Source organism: Molothrus aeneus, chromosome 3, assembly GCF_037042795.1.
Source record: "Molothrus aeneus isolate 106 chromosome 3, BPBGC_Maene_1.0, whole genome shotgun sequence".
Taxonomy (NCBI): domain Eukaryota; kingdom Metazoa; phylum Chordata; class Aves; order Passeriformes; family Icteridae; genus Molothrus; species Molothrus aeneus.
In genome coordinates, this window is record NC_089648.1 from 113,580,753 (window position 1) to 113,600,450 (window position 19,698).

At 54.4% G+C, this 19,698-nt stretch overlaps 1 protein-coding gene across 2 annotated transcripts; it reads right to left on the bottom strand.

Moving 5' to 3' along the window:
• Positions 1-1,712: 1,712 nt before the first annotated feature.
• Positions 1,713-12,720, bottom strand: FNDC4 (fibronectin type III domain containing 4). Of its 2 annotated transcripts, none has more exons than XM_066547721.1 (6): positions 12,567-12,720; positions 6,853-6,964; positions 6,154-6,358; positions 5,230-5,319; positions 3,871-4,004; positions 1,713-2,928 (listed from the first exon to the last, which is right to left on the bottom strand). In XM_066547721.1, the coding sequence occupies exons 3-6, from the start codon at positions 6,341-6,343 to the stop codon at positions 2,893-2,895; spliced, it is 450 nt and encodes a 149-aa protein (XP_066403818.1). In that variant the 5' UTR covers positions 6,344-6,358; positions 6,853-6,964; positions 12,567-12,720; the 3' UTR covers positions 1,713-2,892. The 2 variants fall into 2 exon arrangements, with proteins under 2 accessions (XP_066403818.1, XP_066403817.1); XM_066547720.1 differs by having other exon boundaries at positions 6,853-6,968.
• Positions 12,721-19,698: the final 6,978 nt, after the last annotated feature.

Consider the following 19,698-nt stretch of genomic DNA (forward strand, 5'->3'; position numbering starts at 1 on the left):
ATTGTCATTTGGGTTTGAGTGCTGGATAGGCACCATGCATAAGCATGCAGGGCACTGTGTCTCCTGCACTGCCTGTGGTGAGGGTTGCTGTGCCCCAAGCTCATGGAGCCTGGAACTCCCACATCTTCCTTGGCTGCAAGCCCTGAGGAAGCAGTTCCTCCTTGCACTGAGGGCTGCCAGGGCCCAGGGTGCCTTTGTTACTTGGGAAGAGCAGGTTCAGGCTGTGCTGCACTGGTGTCTTGAGCACCTGTGAATGTCACCTGCACTGACAGGAGTTGATGCTGACCACACTGAGCTCAGGGCAGGCACAAGCCCTTGTCTGCCAGCTGCTCTGAAGTGTCTCTGCCCTGCTGCACCCCAGTTGTGCTCTACAGAGGCAAGCCATGCACTTGGTTTCCTTCCCAGATGGCACAGGGGAGGCTGCAGCACGTCTGGTTTCTTTGGCAAGTGACAGCTTGCAACTGTGTTCTGGCCAAGCCCCTCACTGCTGTGTTCCTGTCACATCTCTGCACAGCTGCCGTTCTCAGGCTGGTGGCACTGAGAGCTCAGCCCAGCTGGGCACTGAGGGCTGGCTGCAGCTGGGGTGGCAGGGCCAGGCTCCCAGAAAGTGCCATAGGCACTGGGGAGGCCTGGGGTGACATGGATCACTCGGGAGCTGTGCATGGTTTTTTCACTTGAGGTTTTGCATATTGAATGTGGTTTCATGGCTTTTCTCCCTCACCTGGGAGTACAGAGCAACATGTAACTTGTTAGGGTGAGCAGGTCATTGTCAGGCCCTCAGCTTCCAGCACTCCTTTCTGCACTTCCCTGCCCTCCTGCACAGCCATAGTCTGAGAAGTGGTGAGTTGGGGTTTGGTTTGGTTTGGGGTTTTTTTGTTGGTTTTTTGTTTGTTTGTTTTTTGGTTTTTGGGTTTTTTAGAGGGAAAGAGCCTTTTCCTCAACAACACACCCTGATTTTACTTTTAATGTCAGACTTGTGTTCCTTTTTTTATTTGGTCAAAACCTCTGCATTTTGACCATTTTTTTTGTGCCTGCTCTAGTTCCTCACCTCTGCTACACAGTCTGACCCTTTGTGATTCTTTCTGTGTGCCTCTGGCCTGGCTAAAAAATCTCATGATAGCAGGCATGTCTGCCATGACTTTCCAAGACAGAACTTTTAAACATTTTCCAGGGCACTAGAACATTGTTAAAACTCTTGTATTTCCCTGACAGCCCTAGTTTTTTCTAATGTACCTCCTTAAAAAAAGCTAGCAGGCAAAACAAGGTGTTCATGTCACCGGAGCTGTGGCCATGCTCCCTGTCAGGGAGGTCACAGTGCAGTAGCAGCTGCATCCCACTACCATGGTGCTGTTAGTGCTCAGGTACCCGAGCAGGGAGCAGCCCTGGCCAATCCAGCCAGCAGCCTGTGGGGGTCAGACCCCGTCCCCCTTCTCGGCCCTGCTGCTGGGATGTGTCTGCTCTCTGCAGGGAAGCAGCCACGATGTCACCCTCAGTGGGACAGCCTGCAGCTTCTCCAGCAGCACCACAGGGCCCAGCCTGCAGCAGCAGCAGCAGCAGCAGCTCTCCCTCGATGGCCAGGGGGGTGCGAGGTGACCATGGAGGACCTCCAGCTCTTGCACAGCATGCAGGAGCAGATCTCCTATGGGCTAGGACACACGCATTCAAGAACTTGTACATGCATGCATGCATGGACACACACGGAGACCTGAAGCTCTGATGCTGCCTTTGAGCCAGGATGCTTTTATTGAAAAGACCCTGCCACAGGAGTTGCTTATCCTGTCCCTTCCCCGCCTCGTCCTGCAGCAGGAGCTGAGCAGCACCTGGAAGGAAAAGTCCTGAAAGTGCTTTTACTGGGAGATTTATTCCTGGAAGACACTGGATCCTGTGATGCTTGAGTCCAGGGCTGCAGAGCCTGTCTATGGCAGGCTGCAGAGCAGAGCATGGAGGGAGAGCAGCAGCCAGGGCAGCAGGGAGCCTCCGTGTTTCACCCCATTCCCTCCAACTGAGACCTTGCAGGCCTCACCACTTTGTCTCCTCCAGGCAGCACAGGCACCATGCTGCTCAGAAAGTTCTTGGCAGCTCCCCTCAAGCAGCCTGAATGTGCCAGCACCGAGCCCTTGTGGGGACACAGCGCAGCCACAGCCATGCCCTGACAGTGCCCGCTCCCCCAGCCCAGCACTCCCTGTGGGCTGCCAGGCACTGTGACAGCACCAGCCCCTCATCGTCCTTCGTGTCTTTGTCCTCTGCAGTAGACAGAGAATTGGAAGGCCCTGCACAGCCATGACAGGGTACAGTGGAGCCCTGTTCTCCAGCAGCAATCCACTCATCCCCGATGCTGGCTGGGCCTGGCCCCACAGACAAACCCTCCTACAGGCCACAGCTCTCCCGGCAGTGCCGGGGCAGTGCCTGCACCGCCCTGCTCCTGCAGCCCCGGGGCCCTGAGGGGAGCAGCTCCTGCTCTCTGCAGCAACCCCAAGGCCAAACGGGCAGCTGAGAGCAAGGTCTGCCCCTCTGCCGGGCAGGCATCCAACGCCTCAGCTGCAGCCCGGGCCTTGGCCAAGGTGGTGCACAGGGACTGGGCTCCCCTCATGCCCGTGCCTCAGCCCATCGGCTCCCCCTGGCTCCCTCCCACCCATCCTCAAGGTCATGCTTCCCCCGGAGGGGAGGAGGGCCGGGTGGGACGGACGGACACGTCCACGCTCTGCATGCATGGCTGGGAGCCGGCTCCGTGCACATCCGCAGACAGGTGCCCTCAGGAAAGCGGGAGTTCTGGTACGTGGATCGTCGCATGCTAAGTTCCAGGCAGCGAGCCTGGTGCTGCCTCTTCTTCCAAGGCCTGCTGTGGCTCTGGCAGGACACCCGAGATCCCAGACGGCAGAGCTGGTGTTGCACTTACACCTCAATAATATTGACCGAGGGAGATTTCTTCTGTGAGAGAAAAATCTGCTTTAAGAACCTGCTTTGCTGCACCCCTGGGATCACACCCGATGTCAGAGCCCCTCAGCCTGCAGCAGGCATCAAGACCAGCAGACCTCAGCAGAGCAAGGTCAGTTTGGAGTAGGGATCCAAGAGGAGGGATCTCCTAGCAAAGGGTAATCAGCAAGCTGAAAAATCTGGAGGAGGGGAACTGGGGATTTGAAGTCCAAACAGGAAGTTTCTGCTCCTGACATCTGCTGGAAACCAAGATGTGGAATCAGTGGGTCAGTCAGTCAACACAGGGAGGGGAGTTCCCACCCTTGACAGAGGCAGCAGATGAAACACAAGCAAAACCCTAACAATATGGTCCCATTAGAGCATTGGGGCTATAAATCACTGTCTTTGGCAGGTAACAAGGGGAGAAATGTCAAGTGCTGAGGGAACAGCCAGACAAAGGTACTGCTCCCTCCCCATCCACAGCCTGGCACAGCACTTCATCAGGGTGAGGAAGGGGCTCTGCAATGACTTGTGTGGTGATGACTCAGAGCCAGCTGCAGTGAAGGCAGAAAGGGAGCAGGGACAGACCAGTGCAGGAACCATGAGAACAGCTGCCTAGCATGTCCATTTGTCCATGTGTGCAGGAGAGGTGCAGCCTTGGAGGGGTGTGATGAAGGCTCTGTTACAGTCAGAGGTCAGGTACCACCCTGCAGTGCAAGAGCCATCCCAGCTGTTACACCTTGTTGTCTCTTCCAATGTTTCTCCTGCAATCACCCATGGGGTACACACACTGCCCCAGAGACAGGGCTCACTGAACCCTAAAAGTCCTCAGTCTTTGGGGTGAGAGCACAAGCCGGGGTGTTTCAATTCCTGGAGAGAGCCAGATTCTGTGCAGGCTGCAAGCCCCAGCGGACAGGCAGCCACGTGCCACCCCTGCTGCCAGCCCTCCGCACTCACCTTGCTCCGCAGCAGCCCTCCGCTCGGCCGCTCTGGCGTGCTGTGCTCTGAGGAGGGCTTTGTCTTCTCCTTGTTGTTGTTGGAGTCATTATCCTTGATGATATCATACTGTCTGCAGAACAGGGCGATCACCGCTGCCCAAAGACACACTGCATGAAGGATCCCTCGCAGTGCCTGCCTGTCTGCCCTCCCCACAGCATCCCAGCTGCAGGGCAGTTGTGCCCAGGGCTCCTTGGGGTGCTGCAAACCCACACCCCCACCTGCATCAGCCTGCACCACCCCAGGTACCTCTGCATGTGTGGCCAGGCCAGCTTCCTTGGGCACGGATGTGGCTACGGCCATTGGGCCACACGTGAGGTGCTCAGCACTCACCAAAGGCAGATGCTGAGGCACTCAAACAGGGACAGTGAGGTCAGTGGGCAGCTGTGTGGGTTTTGGAGTGCCTCCAGCAAGGCACTAAAGTTACTGAGCTGGTGCTTGTGACCCTCACAAAAGCCAGCCCTTGTCTATGCACATTGGCTGTGCGGTCAGTCTCTCTGTAATGCTTTCACAGCATGCATCCCAGGCAACATGTTCCACACCTGGGAACCCTGGGCACAGGAGTCTGGAGCAATGCCCCCAGGGGTGACCATGCTGGACTCACTCAACCCCCAGTGTGTGCATGGTAACACACAGGCACACACAGACCGGGCCTGACTCCTCCCAGCTGGTATCCTGACACATCAACCTGGGCCAGGTGTAAACTACCAGCAGTCATCTTGCATTTTTTTCCTAGTGCCCTAGGAAAGTGTCAAGGCCAGGGCAAAGAGAAATTTGTGCAAGATGCCACTACAAAATCCACATTTACTGGGGTGGGAGCAGGGGATCAATGACTTCCCATTCACAGCAGCTATATGTGACAAGTCAGGAGCTGACTTACCTCCCAGGCTCCCATGCTCCTAGGGCAGCCTGCTGCCTGCACTGGCTCTCGTGCTATACCGGAGCAAACCACCCACTCTGCAGCTTTAGCAGACTGAGGCACAGCCTCCACCAGCTAGTGCAGTACTGTTCTCAGTCACAACATCTAAGGCCTAAGCAACTCAATGGTCACTGTCAGCTGGGATGCTCCCACCCTGTAATTCCAGGTCCCATTCTGTCTCCTGCTCTTTAACATACTCCAGGCCATTACTGCTGAGCAGTGCCTGTGGTTGCTCCTTTTACCCCACTGGCTCCAGCACCTACAGATTCTCAAGGGACTGATGAGGAAGGGTATCAGACCCTCAGCAATGTGCCTCTGCACTCTCTTGAGCCACATCCTCTTTGTGAACCATGGATTGTAACTTTGCCTCAGCCCGCCAGAGCACTGCTTGTGGCACTCACCTGCCCACATCAGCAGCACAGCCACAATGATAATAATCTCGCCTGTCTGCAGCTGCCGGTCTTTGTCCAGCCCTTCCATGGTGATGTCACCTGCAGAGAAGAGACCCCAAGCAGGGCTGGCAGCAGATACCCTCCCACTGGAGTGGGATTTGAGAAACACTAAAGCAGAGAAGCCCACCTCCCCCAAACAAGGAAGGGTGTGGGATGACATCCTGTATGGGGAGAAGACATGCATCCTGTGGCCTTCCTGGGTCAGATAAACCATCCTTGCTACAAAGGCAGTCAGGGATTCCAAGGGCTTGTTTAGGTTCATGTAGGGACTGTGCAATGCACTAAGGTCTCTCTCTACAAAGCAAGCAGGGCAGGTCAGATCAGTTTAACACAGAAGTTCTGAGGAAAGCCATCTGCTTGTCCTGCCATACTCAGGACCCCTCTCATGGTTAGTGCTGGAGACAGACTGCCGTGCCCTCTATGGGGCATCATCTCTCTTGGATTCCTGATTCTCTCTCATGGACCAGCATTTAGGCAACCCCAAGGCAACACAGGCATGAGTAGCAAAGGAGACCACGGCGCTCTGTCATTTGTCCTTGGGTACCCTGCAGACTGGGAGATCTGAGTGTCTGTTCAGTACTGGCTTCCTACAGGCAGCAGCTGGGCAGGCCCCAGCAGCTGTCCTGGCCAGTCTGCCTAGCTGAATAGATGCCAAGACCTGAGATAGGAGGGCTGCAAACCATGGCTTGGGGACATTATCATGGACACATAGTGGACACAACAGCAGCCTGTACAGCCCTGCGTGTCCCAGCAGCCTGCTGCTCAGTGCAGCACCTTCCTCACTGGTTGCAGAATCCCTGCCCATCTGCTGTACAGGCCTCCAGGTGTGGCCCCAGCAGCAGCACCTGGTCAGGCTGGAAGGAGGTGACTCACCTTGGTTGGAGCTGTTGGAAGGCAAGCGGTCGGTCTCCTTCAGGGTGCGGAAGTGGACACGCTTGCTAGCCTGGCTCTCCCCATACAGGCCAATGCTCTGCACCTGGATGATGTAGTCAGCATCCTCTGCCAGGTCCCACAGCACACAGGCACGGTTGGTGGTGTTCACCTCCCGGATGAAGCGCTGCATCTGCCCATCCTGCCTCTGCCAGAAGGAAGAGCTGTCACCCCCAGGAGGCTGCTGCCAGCTGCACCAGGCACAGGCCCCCAGCTGCAGGACTGTGCCTCACTCCTCCCTTCCCAGGCAACCACCCACCCCAGGGTGGGCCAGACTGGCCAGCACTGCCTATTCAGCATGCCTGCATGGCCTGAGAGCCAGGCACCTCCCTGGAGAAGCCACCATCACCCAGGGCTGCATAGGTGGAGCAAGGCAAAGAAGGGTTATGTCATGGCCAAAGCACCATCCTTACCTAGAGAAATCCCAGGGAAACTATTGGAGGGACTATACCCAATGCAGCCCACAGTCTTCTGCCTTCCACCAGGATGGATGGCTCACGTGGGGCACCCTGGCAAGGGCTGCTCAGCAGCAGAGATGTCCTCGGGCAGATGCCAGAGGAGCCCCCGAGTGTGGCAAAAGGACTGACATAGGAGCATGCTGGTAATCAGTGTCCCCAGTCCCCTGGGACAGATGCTGGATACCTGCTGTAGGATGGCATAGCCGATGACCACATCTCCTTCTGGTACGTCCCAGGACACTGTGGCAGAGTTCGCCTTCAGCTGCGTCACAGTCACGTTGACAGGGGACGGTGGCCTGTCTGGGTGAGCCAGGCATGGACCGTGGTGAGGCACAAGAAAGAGGCAAAAGAAGATGTCTCAGAACAGGCACTCAGCCCTGCACATCACCCTGGGGCCTCTCCAACACCTGCCAATGGCAGCACGTTGGCTAGGGCTACAGGGAGCACCTTCCCTGGTGAACCCGGCCCCAGGAGATGAGTGGCACAGCAGATAGGGAAGCCTGAGCCCTGCCAGCAGCAACACATGCACAACACGGTGCTTCCTGGGCTGGCATGCAGCTGCCCACTCTGTGCAGGAGGAGTGTGCAGGTGCAGAGCTCTGGGGCTGTCCCATAGATGGGAAGTCACAAATGCCTGGCACACCACCCAGAACTGCGTAGGAAGCAGCCCAGACACAGTGATGATAGATTGATTGTGACAGAAAAATGGGGCACTGTGGAATAGACACACTCTACACTCAATCTAGGCATCTCCTCTGCCCGGAATTACTCCTTGCTCCAGGGCATGGTAGAAAGCCAATGCCAAAGGCAGAGCTGGCTGTCCCAGTGATGCCTGGAAAATAGATCTTCCCAACTACATTAAGAGTGAATATATAAGCAAACCTTTACTTGAAGGCTTTCAGGTACACAATGTTGTGAAAATCATATGTGGTACAGTAATGCTACAATTTTTATAAGGTTAGTCAATTAGCATACTTATCATATACTGCCTAATTAAAAGGTTAGTCACTTAGGTAGTAATTCCTGGGGTCCTGCCCCACTGGAGTCCAGAAGTTTCTCTTGCCCCACTTTTGTTATGCCTGGTCCAGATTCTGGTTGAAAAAGACAATGTCCTTGTAGCTGTCTCTCTTCTTGGAATAAGACTAAACAATATTTTTAGGAATGTATTTATAAGGTTTGCTTATTGTTCTTAAATGTGGGGAAGAAAGATAGGAAAAGTATCTTTCTAGATACTTTTGTACTAGAAGCTACAACCATGCATTAACAATCTACATAGCCACAAATACATGAAAAACATAAAACCCCAATAATCTTAGGTATCACCAGCAGTGCAGTGCCATTGGCTGCAAAGCTGGCAGCAATGCTTGAGCATTGCTGTTCTATGGCAAGCTGACCTGACTGACCCATGGTCTGCACCACTGCCACTTTGAGATTTCACAGCACTGAGAGCACAACAGGATCCCACACAGTCCTGCATACAAAGCCAAGTTTTGTCTGGAAGTTTGACACAGGAGGACATGAAAGACACTGAAGCTGCTGTCTGTGTGTTCCAACTCCCCACACACAAGTCAGTGCCCTTCTACAACTGCCTGCATAGCACTATGGCTACATGGTTAGTGCTGTGATTTATATAGAAAAAGAGTTCCAGGGGGCACCTGAGAACAAGAGAAAGGACAACTGTGACACCAGCAACAACCCCAGTTAGATTGACTGCAAAAAGACAATTTTTGCAGGCCACCTGTTTAAGGGCATTCATTCACATCTGAATATACCCAGCTTTGGATCAAGCCAGAGGAAGGCTTGGTTCCCACTCTGAGAAATTAAGGGTTGTGGTCTGCCAGGGGAAATTAAAACAGGACAGCCCAGAAAACATGTTCTAAGAGAGACCTTGGGACTGAGTGTGTCTCCTGAAGTTTGACACACCACCAGAAGAGAGGGTTGCCAAAGATAAGGACACCACAGTGTTCTGATTTTCTCCTTCAGAAAACGAGTCTGGAAAACTGGAAAGGATTCAAAGATACACCCAAACATTCTTTATCCCACAAAGAGTGTGTCTGTATAGAGTTTTCCCATGGGGATCCGCTTCATCATTAACCTATGAGAGGGAGGGAATCTCTAAGTCTTGTCTGCCAACAGCAGAACAGGCTGAACAAAGCTGCAGACCCAGCCTTGTCCATTGCCTGGGTGTAGGTACTCTGTCAACACAGGAGTTGAGCTTCCTGTAGATTAGAGAATCACTGTGGTTGGAAAAGACCTCCAAGATCATCAACTCCAACCTTTGACTGCATAACCCCATGCTCACTAAACCGTATTGCAAAGTGTCATGTCCAGTCATCTCCTGAACATTTCCAGGGGTGATGAATCCACCACTGTCCTGGGCAGCCTGTCCAGGGCTTAACCACTCTTTCAGTGAAGGAATTGTTCCCAATATCCAACCTGAACCTGCCCTGGCACAGCTTGAGGCCATTTCCCCTTGTCCCTGTTCTCTGGAAGCACAGCCTATCCTCCCCCCTGTCTCCACCATCCTGTCAAGGAGTTGCAGAGAATGAGAAGGTCCCCCCTTGAGCCTCCTTTTATCCAGTTTGAGTTCCCCCAGCTCTCTCAGCCACCCATGAGACTTGTGCTTCAGTCCCTTCCCCAGCTCTGTTCCCCTCCCTGGACACGCTCCAGCCCCTCAATGTCTTTCTTGATGTGAGTGGCCAGGATTTGAGGTGCCTCAGCAGTGTCCAGCACAGGAGGGAAATCACTGCCCTGCTCCTGCTGCCACACTATTGCTGCCACAAACCAGGATGCTCTTGGCTTTCTTGGCCAGATCATGTTTAACTGCTGTCAACCAGCATCCCCAGGTTCTTTCCCACTGGGCCATTTTCCATCATTGTCTGGATTTTGGGGTCAGGCTGGGGTCAGGGCAGCTGCTCAGCCCACAGCTGAGTTCAGGCAGCACCCTGTCAGCCTGCAAACAGCTGCCCCCTGCCTGGGCTGTCCCAGACACAGGCATTCCAAGGGGGGCTCTATGGGGGGCTGCACATTTCTGCTTCTCTGCAAGCATAACACTTGTCCCAGGTTACCACTAGTTAGGTTGCTAGCTAGGTTTGTGCTAGCAGACACAATGGGGTCAGAACAGCCCAAGAATCCCGTGGTGGAGATTGGTCCAAGATCTGATTTGGTCTGCACCAGCCAGTATGTGCCCAAACCACTCCTGGGCACGGCTTGGAAGCTAGGACAAGCCAGAAAACCATTCCTCACAAGTAGCACTGACGTGCCTCCCTCTATGGAACTCGTGAGTTTAATACCATGGGTATGACCAGACCCTGCCAGCTGGCCTCGGGACAAGAACAGGACATTGTGCTTCACAGGATACATCCATAGTAATGAATTAGGTGGGGTTTTTTTTACATCTAACAAATTTTAAAAGTCCTGAACATGCGTGATGGGGACAGTTTGACTACCAACCTCTAAGCGTACGTGAGGAAATTAAAGATGGGGTCTGACATCTCTGCGACACAGAGTTTGTAGCAGCTGTCCAGCTCTGCTCAAGAATTTTCTAGGCTTCTGTGAGGTGCTCAGCCTGTCCCAGCTGACGTTTTCAGACTGGGGCTGCTGCCCTGGGACTGAGTCACTTGATGATTTGAGAACAAAGGCACTGCACCAATCCACAAGCCATTCTGCTGAGTCCACACGGGTGTGACAAGTGCTCCAGCTGTATTTAGCCAGAGTTTGCACAGGCCCTGTGCAGGGACTGTCACTCACTGGCAGCAGAAGGGTGAGAGGACACGGGGGCATAGCGGAGCCACCACGCACGTGGCTTGCCAATGCACCACACCCCACACACCCTGAGCACACCTGGTGCACACCCAGGCCAGCAGCCCTGGGCATGTGTGACAGAAGACCTAGTGTCCAGGCTACAGCTCTGCATTAGAACCACCAGTGTGCCTTGATCAGTTTGATGCTGAATGAACTGCAGAAAATACACTTCTGAGCACATGGGATTTGCACATCCGTCAGGAAGAGACAAGACAAGAAGCCTCAGAAGTCAAAACGTGGGAAGTTCACCCTAGATACACAGAGCAATGTCTAATCCAAATCACCTCTGCTCTGGAGAGAGACTGGGAGAACTGAGGTTTTTCACCCCGAAGAGAATGCTCTGGTAAGATATTGGAGCATTTTCCAGTGCCTAAAGGGGCTCCAAGAGAACTGGAGAGGGATTTTGAACAAAGTGACAGGACAAGAAGGGGATGGCTTTTCACTGACAGAGGCCGGGGTTAGATGGGATATGGGAAATAAATTGTTCCCTGTGAGGGTGGTGAGGTCCTAGCACGGGTTGTCCAGAGAAGCTGTGGCTGCCCCTGGATCCCTGAAAGTGCTCAAGGCCAGGCTGGATGGGGCTTGGAGCACCTCGGTGTAGTGAAGGTGTCATTGCCCATACCAAGGGGGTGGAATGAGATGGGCTTAAAGTCCCTTCCAAACCACACCATTCCAGGATTCTATGAAATTCAAGATGGGACCTCAAAGTTGTTACAAGACCTCCAAAGGACAAAGCTTTGTGTATAATCTCCACATTGCATCTAATAGTGTTCAGCCTGTTCTGCAGCTGAGATCAGAGCAGTTTTATGCCAAAGCTGTTGCCATAAAGGTCTGTGAATGCAAGGGCTCCAAAAAGCATGCTCTCTGAAGCCAACACATTCTGGCTATATAGTCAAGATGCTGCTGGGCTCTCTGACAAAAGTGTGCCACTGTTTATCTCAATGCATTAACTGCTAATAATTCTACATCACTTATAAATGATCCAGCTTCACTTTTTATTAAAGCCATATTACAAAAGGAGGACCCCCACAGAAAGCACAGTCACTAACTTAAGGCCTGGCACAGGTTTTGTGCTGTCTGTACAGCAGCATGCTCCTTCTGGGCCTGATTAAGGGGTGGGAAGAGCCGGGCTGTGTACAGGAGCTAGCAGCACTGCAGCCCGTGGCTGGACACTGGGAGGGATGGGTGGGGGGCAGTGGGAGGGATGGGTGGTGGGCAGCTGGACATGGCACCAGATATGCCCTGCATCCCAGCTGCATGGGTCAGCAAAGGGGCCGGACAGATACCTTTCCCGAGGGATGCTGGCATATGTGGTGCTGCAGAGGGATGAGGGATGGGGCACGTCTCCACCGGTGCCCTCGCCATCCTGCTGTGATCCGGAGAGTGGGCCACCCCTGCCCCCCAGCCCATGCCCTTGGGGCTGCTGCTCAAGGGCACCCAGATGTTTGCCCAACTTACTGCTGCAGCAGGGAGTAAGCACCAGACTGCACATCTAAAAATAAGTGGCCCCTTTTTAACACCCCTGACTGCATCTCTTCCTGAATCCGTCAGTACGTGTTTTGCAACACGGCAGAATGTAACAGAACACGTCCGGTACTCGCAATTCGATTTGATGTCTCAGTGACCTGTCGAGGGGCAAACAGACAGCAGGAGGCGGCTGCTGACAGAGGCCACCCCGGCGAGTCAAAGGACACAAGGACAGCGGTACCTCGGGTACGCTGAGCTCGATGTTCCAGCAAACACCGGCAGCAAGGGACAGGATCCCCGTCACCCGGCCGGCCCCAGCCCGCCGCAGCCCGGAGTGTCCGTGCCCGGGGCAGGAGCTCCCTCGGGGCAGAGCGCCCGTTCCACCCGCGGCGGGAGCTCCGGGAAGGGCAGCGCGGCAGCAGCCGTGCCCCGGGGAGGGGACTCGGAGGCCGCGGCGCCCCGGGGGTGCCCGAGGAATCCTCGGGGATGGCGGCAAAGGCCACGCCGGGAATGCAGCGAAGCCGGCGGGGGTGTCTGGCGAGGACCGCAGCCCCCGGGGTGTCCGGCAGGGTGTCCCGGCCCGGCGGGACGCGCAGCCCCGGTGCCCTCCCGGCCCGGCCGCACTTACTGGCTCGCACGAAACACAGGTCGCAGCCGAAGAGCACCAGCACGGGGCTGATCATCGCCGAGACTCGGGCCATGGCGGCGGGGGCTGCGGCCCGGCCGGGCGCGGCCCTGGCACCGGCCCGGCTCCCTGCACCGCGGGACGGAGCGGGGCCGAGCCCCGGCCGCAGCGCGGGGGGGGCGGAACGGCCGCCGGGCCCGGCCCGCCCCCGAGCGGCACCGCAGCGGCTCCGGCACCGCGGCGGCTCCGGCGCCGCCTCCCAGCCGTGCCCCGGAGCAGCCGGCACCGCCCCCAGCCCCCAGCCGTACCCCGACACCGCCGGTACCGCCCCCACCCTATCAGCGGAACCCCGGAACCATCGGCGCCGCTCCCGGTATCGTTCTCCGGTAACCCCCGGCAGCCCCGCCGCAGGCTGCACCCCCGGCAGCCCCGAGCGTCCGCTCTCCCCGTGCTTCACCGCCAGCATCCCCAGTGCCAGCTCCTTCCGTGCTGTACCGCCGGTGACCCCCGGCACGGGAGGCTCCACAGCGGGCACACAACACGCGTGTCCTGGCGTGGGCAGCGAGCGGCACCGGTGTCGCCGCTGCTGGTCACCGGCAGATGCCGACAGTCGGGCTGGTGCCCCGGCACTCTCCCGCTGCTCCTCTGCACCTGCGGGCGCTCTGACCCTCCGGGGTGCTCCTCTCCGTGTGCCTGAGGACACAGGCATGGGGTCCGCCCCATCCCCAGGAAAGGCAGCGCTGGGTGTGCCTAATGAAGCAGGAGAGAAATAAGGAAATGAACCCAAATCATCCTCCATTACCTTGCAGCAGTAACCTACTACTTTCTGTGAGCAATGCAGACTGGAAGGAGGAGTCAAGCCAAGATGGAATCAATGGTTCCAAGGGCTGTTAAGGTGCCTCAGCCAAGCTGTGGTTTTGGGCAGACTTGGGAACTGCTGGGGCTCCTCTCTGTCCAGCTGATGTCCTTGGCTGCAGCCTGCATTGTCCTGCTGTGTAGCATAGCCAGACCCCAATGGCAGCTTAGACCATGCCCTGGATGAGATCAGCCCACAACAGAAGTACATCAGTGCGGGCATGTGTGCAGACATGGGCACAGACATCTATTGTTCTGTGCCCTAGGGCCCCTAAAAGTCTTTACCTGGTCACTTGAAAAGGCCTTTCCTAGTTACAGGAGAATTGGTCTGTGCTTTGGGGAGACCTGTGGAAGATCAGGGCAGTGACGTTGCCATGTGAAGGATTTAATCTGCAGTGCCTGTGTGCAAAAGGCAAGTTCCAGCCAAGTGAAAACTGAAGCTTGTCAGAATTTACGTTATCTGCAGCTGCATGGCAGGTGAGGTGATCAAAATGGTCCCATCTGGGTTGTTCAATACTGCTTTTCAGATATTCTTGGCGGATCAGGACGGCCTCTTTCCTGTGCTGAGCTTCATTGGTGCTGCAGTCCACAGTGGTGAGGAGGAGGGTGAGCCTGATCCTGCTTTCCCAGCAGAGCCCTGTTTCAAAGCTCCTTCTCCCTCTGTCTGCATTATGGGGAAGGAACTTCAGGAAAGCCAAGGGTAGAGCTGGCAACTGTCAAACTGTGACTGCACGTGGTTTTACAGGAACAGTTTGCCAGTTATGTCTTCCCTGCAAGGTCCCTTCTCACTTGGTTGCTGTGAGAAGCACTTGGTTATTGCAGAGCTAGCTGTGGTGTTAATGCTGACTGCTCCATAGCCTCCACCAGGCAAGGATCCCTGGCTTGCCCAGCACTGCCCTGGCCTGCGCAGGAGTGCCCAGACACGTTATTTGAAAAGCTCAGTGCTGTCAGTGTTAGGTATCAGTGAGCAATACTACTTTTTTTTTTTTTCTTTTGATAGCAGAAACAGGTGGCGTTAGCACTGTGGGACAGTTTATTTTGCATCCTTCCCCCAAACTACTTAAAAGTGGTTCAGGCTCTGTGTCCTTTCCCTGTGCTCCAGGGTGCAGCCCCACTGCTTGTGCAGGGTGAGAATTATGCTGTGATTGGGGAATTTTGTGTCTGATGACCCAAGGCATCACTGTTGGCTGGCTGGCATTCCCAGGCTTCACACACCTTCTGGATCAGTCCTGGACATGGAAAACGACATGCTGTGCCACTTAGGACAATCCTGGGAATTTAGTGACTGTGCACAGGCTGCATGGTGTGCTTTGGAAGCAGTGATGGCATTTGTATTTGTGGGTTCAGTCTATAAATAATAAATACTGAGAGTGCAAATTCTCCACACACATTTAATTATCACTTGAGTATTTGGGATTTTGGCCAGGCAAAATTCAATTTGCCATCACAAATCAGGAACTAATGCATCTAAATTGTATTATATGCCTTGCAGTGCCTTGTACTTAGGATTCAGTGGGGAAATCCAGCAGCAGCCTCACCTCTATAGCCTGGCCTGCGGGCTCTGGAGTCCCAAGCTACCCCAGCAAATCCGAGGTTCTGGGGGTGGTGCTGGCAGCAGGAGAACGTCCTGCCCATGATGCAGGAGCCTCCTGTACCTGCATCACATGGCCCTGCTGTCACCTTCCTCTGCCCACAGAGGAACACACCAGCAAGAGCTCCCAGCACTGGGAAAGGTTTGGATTGATTCTGCCTGTGCAGAACCTGCCCCATACTTGGTACTGTATAAATGTTATTGATTAAATGAAACCCACAAGGGATGTGTGGGTTTTGTGTCCCTAATTTAAGCTTTAGTTAGCTGCTAACTGGTGTGAGGTGAGCATTCACAGATTTAGGAAAGCACGACGTGACTGCAATAGCTGGGTCCTGATCTGGGGGTCCTGGAGCTCTGTGACTGTTCCCCTCCTGGGACACAACACTCCTGCAATTCTTTCCCCCACATTCTGGCTGCTCCTTTTTCCTTCTCCACAGCCTCCCATGGCCAGTTGTGACCCAGCTGTGCCTCTGGAAGCCGCTGGCAGCTGTGGCTGTGACTCAGGTGGCCTTGTCCTGCTGAGCATTGCCCCTCAGACAGTGCCTGCCTGGCCTTGTCCTTGCCCCTCAGACAGTGCCTGCCTGGGCTGGAGGAGGGCAGGGCAGGGTGTGTGGATGCCAGACCTGCCCCTGCACCCCCAGACCCTGTCTCCCAGCCAGCCCCATGCCTGCCCACCGTGTCCTCTCTCCAGGGCTGCCTGGCTGCTGCTTCGTGTTAGCTGTGTCTCCATGTTCACTGAAAGGAAATGTCCAAAGATGCTGTGAGGGTTCATTCCCATCCCCTTTGTCAAGTCTGTGTGCTGGCTGCTGTGTCCTCCATTCCTCTCCCATGGAAGTGGGAATGAACACACTGATTCCCTGTGAGGATAATAATAATGGAGAGCAAAGCACAGACATTTTCTATAAAGCTGCTGCAGGGAAGTGCCCTATTGTCCTCAGCCAAGGAACAGGACCAGACCTGTCACCAGTCTGTGGATATCAGCACTTCATCAACACTTCATGAACTTCCTTAAATGGGGAAAGTCAATCTCCTAATCATTAATATGCACTAATCATTAATAACTCCTGATCCTCCTTTTGTCTTTGCTTATATGTCCTGTGATGGCATCTTTTTACCATCTGCTGCATAATTGGATTTGGGGAATTCAGTACTGCCCAAGAACAGACATTTATACTTTCTATTATCACAGGGTATTGTGAAGTCAAGAGTTTTGCTGTGTAATTATGTGCATTGTGAAAAGTAATTTATTCTGTTTCATTAAGACCAGATGCCCAATTACTTCTTCTGGTGCTTCCTAGCTTCTATTGTAAGAAACAAGTAATATCAGTTTGCTGTCTATCTGCACTGCACCATCTGCAGCACAGCAGACCCTGGTCATCTTTCACAACTGATAATTTCTTTTTTACCCTTTTAGTACGGGACAAGTAGACAGCATATGGTGTTTGAGATGTGGGTTTCCTGTGTGCCAATATATTCATAATAGTGTCACTACTCAGCCCTTTCCCAGTTCATTTACAGCACGTGAAGCCACCAAAGCCAAGAGCCTGGTGAAGCCGAGAAGCCAAGTGATCTGACAGGTCTATTAACAGCAAAAGCACTCAGCAGTGTCATGGTCAGTGAGCACACAGCTGATCAAGGTCGATGAGCAGCTCTATTAAAGCCCACCCCGAGGAAAGAAGTTTATTTGTTATTGCTCAGATAAAAGCACAAAGCACTGAACGTGAGGCACTTAACCCTCTTCATCAAGAGAACGGAGCACTGGGCAAACACTGAGCCTTTGCCAAGGCAAGGGCTGCTCTGCAGTGAGCAGCTGCCATACAAAAGGGGGTGTTGTGGCCCTCTGCAATGGACACACAGCCTGCAAGGAACCTGCTCTGGCTCTATGCCCCATTCCCTGCCTGTTAGTACTGGGATCTCCTCTGAGTTCAGTGTCCAGTTAGGGGCTGGGGCGATAGGAAGGGAGAAAACTCACCTGGCACTGCCCGGAAAGCTCCCTGGGCTGACCCTGGCTGGATACCAGGGGCCCATCAAAGCTGCCCCATCACTCTCCCCCTCAGCTGGGCAGGGAAGAGAAAATATAATGATACACTCATGGATTGGGACAAGGACAGGGAGAGCTTACTCACCAGTTACTGTCATGGGCAAAACAGACTCAATTTTGGGAAATTACTTTAACTTATTACCAATCAAGTCAAAGTAGGGCAATGAGAAATAAAACCAAATCATAAAACCACGTGCTCACCAACCCTCCTGTCCTCCCCAGCTTAGCTTCACTCCCCAGTTCTCTCCCTCCTCCCCCTCAGCAGTGCAGTGGGACAGGGAATGGGATCAATTCACCACAGCACGTCTCTGCCACTGCTTCCTTCTCAAGGGGAGGGTCCTCACACTCTTCCTCTGCTCTCACATGGGCCCCTCCATGGGCTGCGGGTGGGTCTCTGCTCCTGACTGGATCTTTTTGGGCTGTGGGTGGGTCCCCACAGGCTGCAGGGGAATCCCAGCTCCAGGGCTTGGGGCACCTCCTCTCATTTCTTCTGCATGGCCTGGGGCACTGCAGGGCTGTTTCTCTCACATACCCTCGATCCTCTCTCTGGCTGATGCTGTGCACAGTTTTTCTCTTCTTAAATCCCAGAGGCACTGCCACCATTGCTGATGGGCTCTGCCTTGGCCAACAGCAGGTCTGTCTTGGGTCAGCTGGCTTTGGCTCTTCTGGACATGGGGGAAGCTTCTAGAAGCTTCTCACAGAAGCCATCCCTGTAACCCGCCCTCTACCAAAACCCTGCCGTGCAAACCCAATACAATTCCCTTAAGAGGGAGTTTTGGGCAAAGCAGCTTATGGTGAAAGCCTAAATTAGCTTGAGTTGTTTAGCCTAGAAACTATGAAACTGAGGGGGATGTGCTGACAGCTTCTCTTTCAATGCCTGACAGCTGCCAAGCATCTCCGTGGCTGCTGCAGAGACTGGCATGGCCTGTTCCACATCAGGGGCAGAACTTCAGTCCCTGCTGGCTTGGCCCACATGGAGAGCAGGGCTGATTGTCCTCTCAGGGTGAGACTGCAGAATGTGGATTTCGTTTCCAGCCACTCCTCCACCTCTTTCTTGCTGCCATTCTCCTGACACCCTCTCCCTGGCATTGCTTCTGACAGGGCCAAAGTAATTTGCCAGCTGCATCACTGGCACTGGGATCTGCTCCTTGTGTTTGCTTGTGCTGACTGTTCCTGTAATTTGGGAGCAGAGATGAAGTTCTGGAGAAAGGGGAGAGCGTGTATTTGGCAGCCAGCCTGGCTGTGCCCCCTGTTTGTGCTCTGTGCAGTGCCAAGCCCACCTGCCCCGCTGTGCTGGGCTCCACGAGGCTGGGGCAGAGCCAAGGGGGCAGGGGAAGGAGGGGAACCCTGGGCAGTGCCTGTACCTCCATGGCATGGGACAGGGAGCTGCCAGGGACATGGGACAGCGAGACAAGGCACTGACACAGTGACGCAGGGCACTGAGAGCCCCTGTGACGGAGAGCCACTTGTGTGCACCAGGTCTGGCAGGGGTGTGGTGCCACCACAGAGAACCTCCCTGTCCTGCTCAGGGGCTGCTCTGGGGCTGTCCTTGCCTCGGGGGCTGGTGATGGGAGGTGGCCAAGGACGGGAGAGACTGGACCCAGGCACCCAGCTGGGTGCAGATCAGCCCCAGAGCTCCTACCAGCCCCCTGTGCCAGGGATGTGCCCTGTCCCTGCAGCAGGCAGGGGCTGGGGAGCCGCTGGAGCCAGGGCCCTGGGCTGGAAGTGCCCTCCCTGCTCTGCCTGTGCTCTGCAGCAGCTCTGGGGCAGGGGCCAGGGCCAGGCTGGCTGGAGTCTGTCCTGAACGATGGTGTTTGGTGTAGCATGGCAAGATGTTCTGATGAGGAAGGAGTTCAGCAGTAAGAAGTTATGCAGTAATCCTGTAGGCTTTCAGGATATCCCCATTTTGACCACCAATGCAAACCATCTTTGAGGGGCTGCAAGGACAATATATAGATGTTATTCGGGCCCTTTTCGTTTTATAATACTGAATTTCATCTGCCATTTCATCTCCCAGCCACTCAGTATTCTAAGATGCTTTAGCCCTTCCTCATGGTTACCTTTTGTTTTTTACTGCTCCATGTAATCCTCAAACCTGACCTTAGTCCCTGCTTGTTTATTTCCTGTGTCATAAGGGAAAGATTTTGAACAGTCCAGTGTTAATGTGGATCCCTGTAGGATTTCCCCAGTGTCCTCACTCCCCTGAAAATGCCAAATGTCTTATCCAAATGCTTCCTCTAGCCCTTAACAAGACAACCATCCTGTTTAATGCATTGCAGCCTTGCTTTTTAAAGAGGTCCAGGGCTTTGTCAAATGTTTTTGGGAATTCCAGTTGCAGCTGCAGCAAAATCAGATTGAAGATATTTAACTCTGAGGCTCCCAGCACAGGAAGGACCTGGAGCTGCTGGGGTGGGACCAGAGGAGGCCACAGAGCTGCTCCAGGGCTGGAGCCAGGCTGGGAGAGCTGGGGGGCTCAGTCTGGGGAAGAGAAGGATCCAGGGAGAGCTCAGAGCCCCTCCAGTGCCCACAAGAATGATGGGGATGGACTATTTAGTACAGTCTGGTGCAATAGAACAGGAGCAATGGTTTAAACTGAAGGAGAGTCAGTTTAGAGTAGATGAAAGGAAGTTTTTCACAATGAGTGAGCC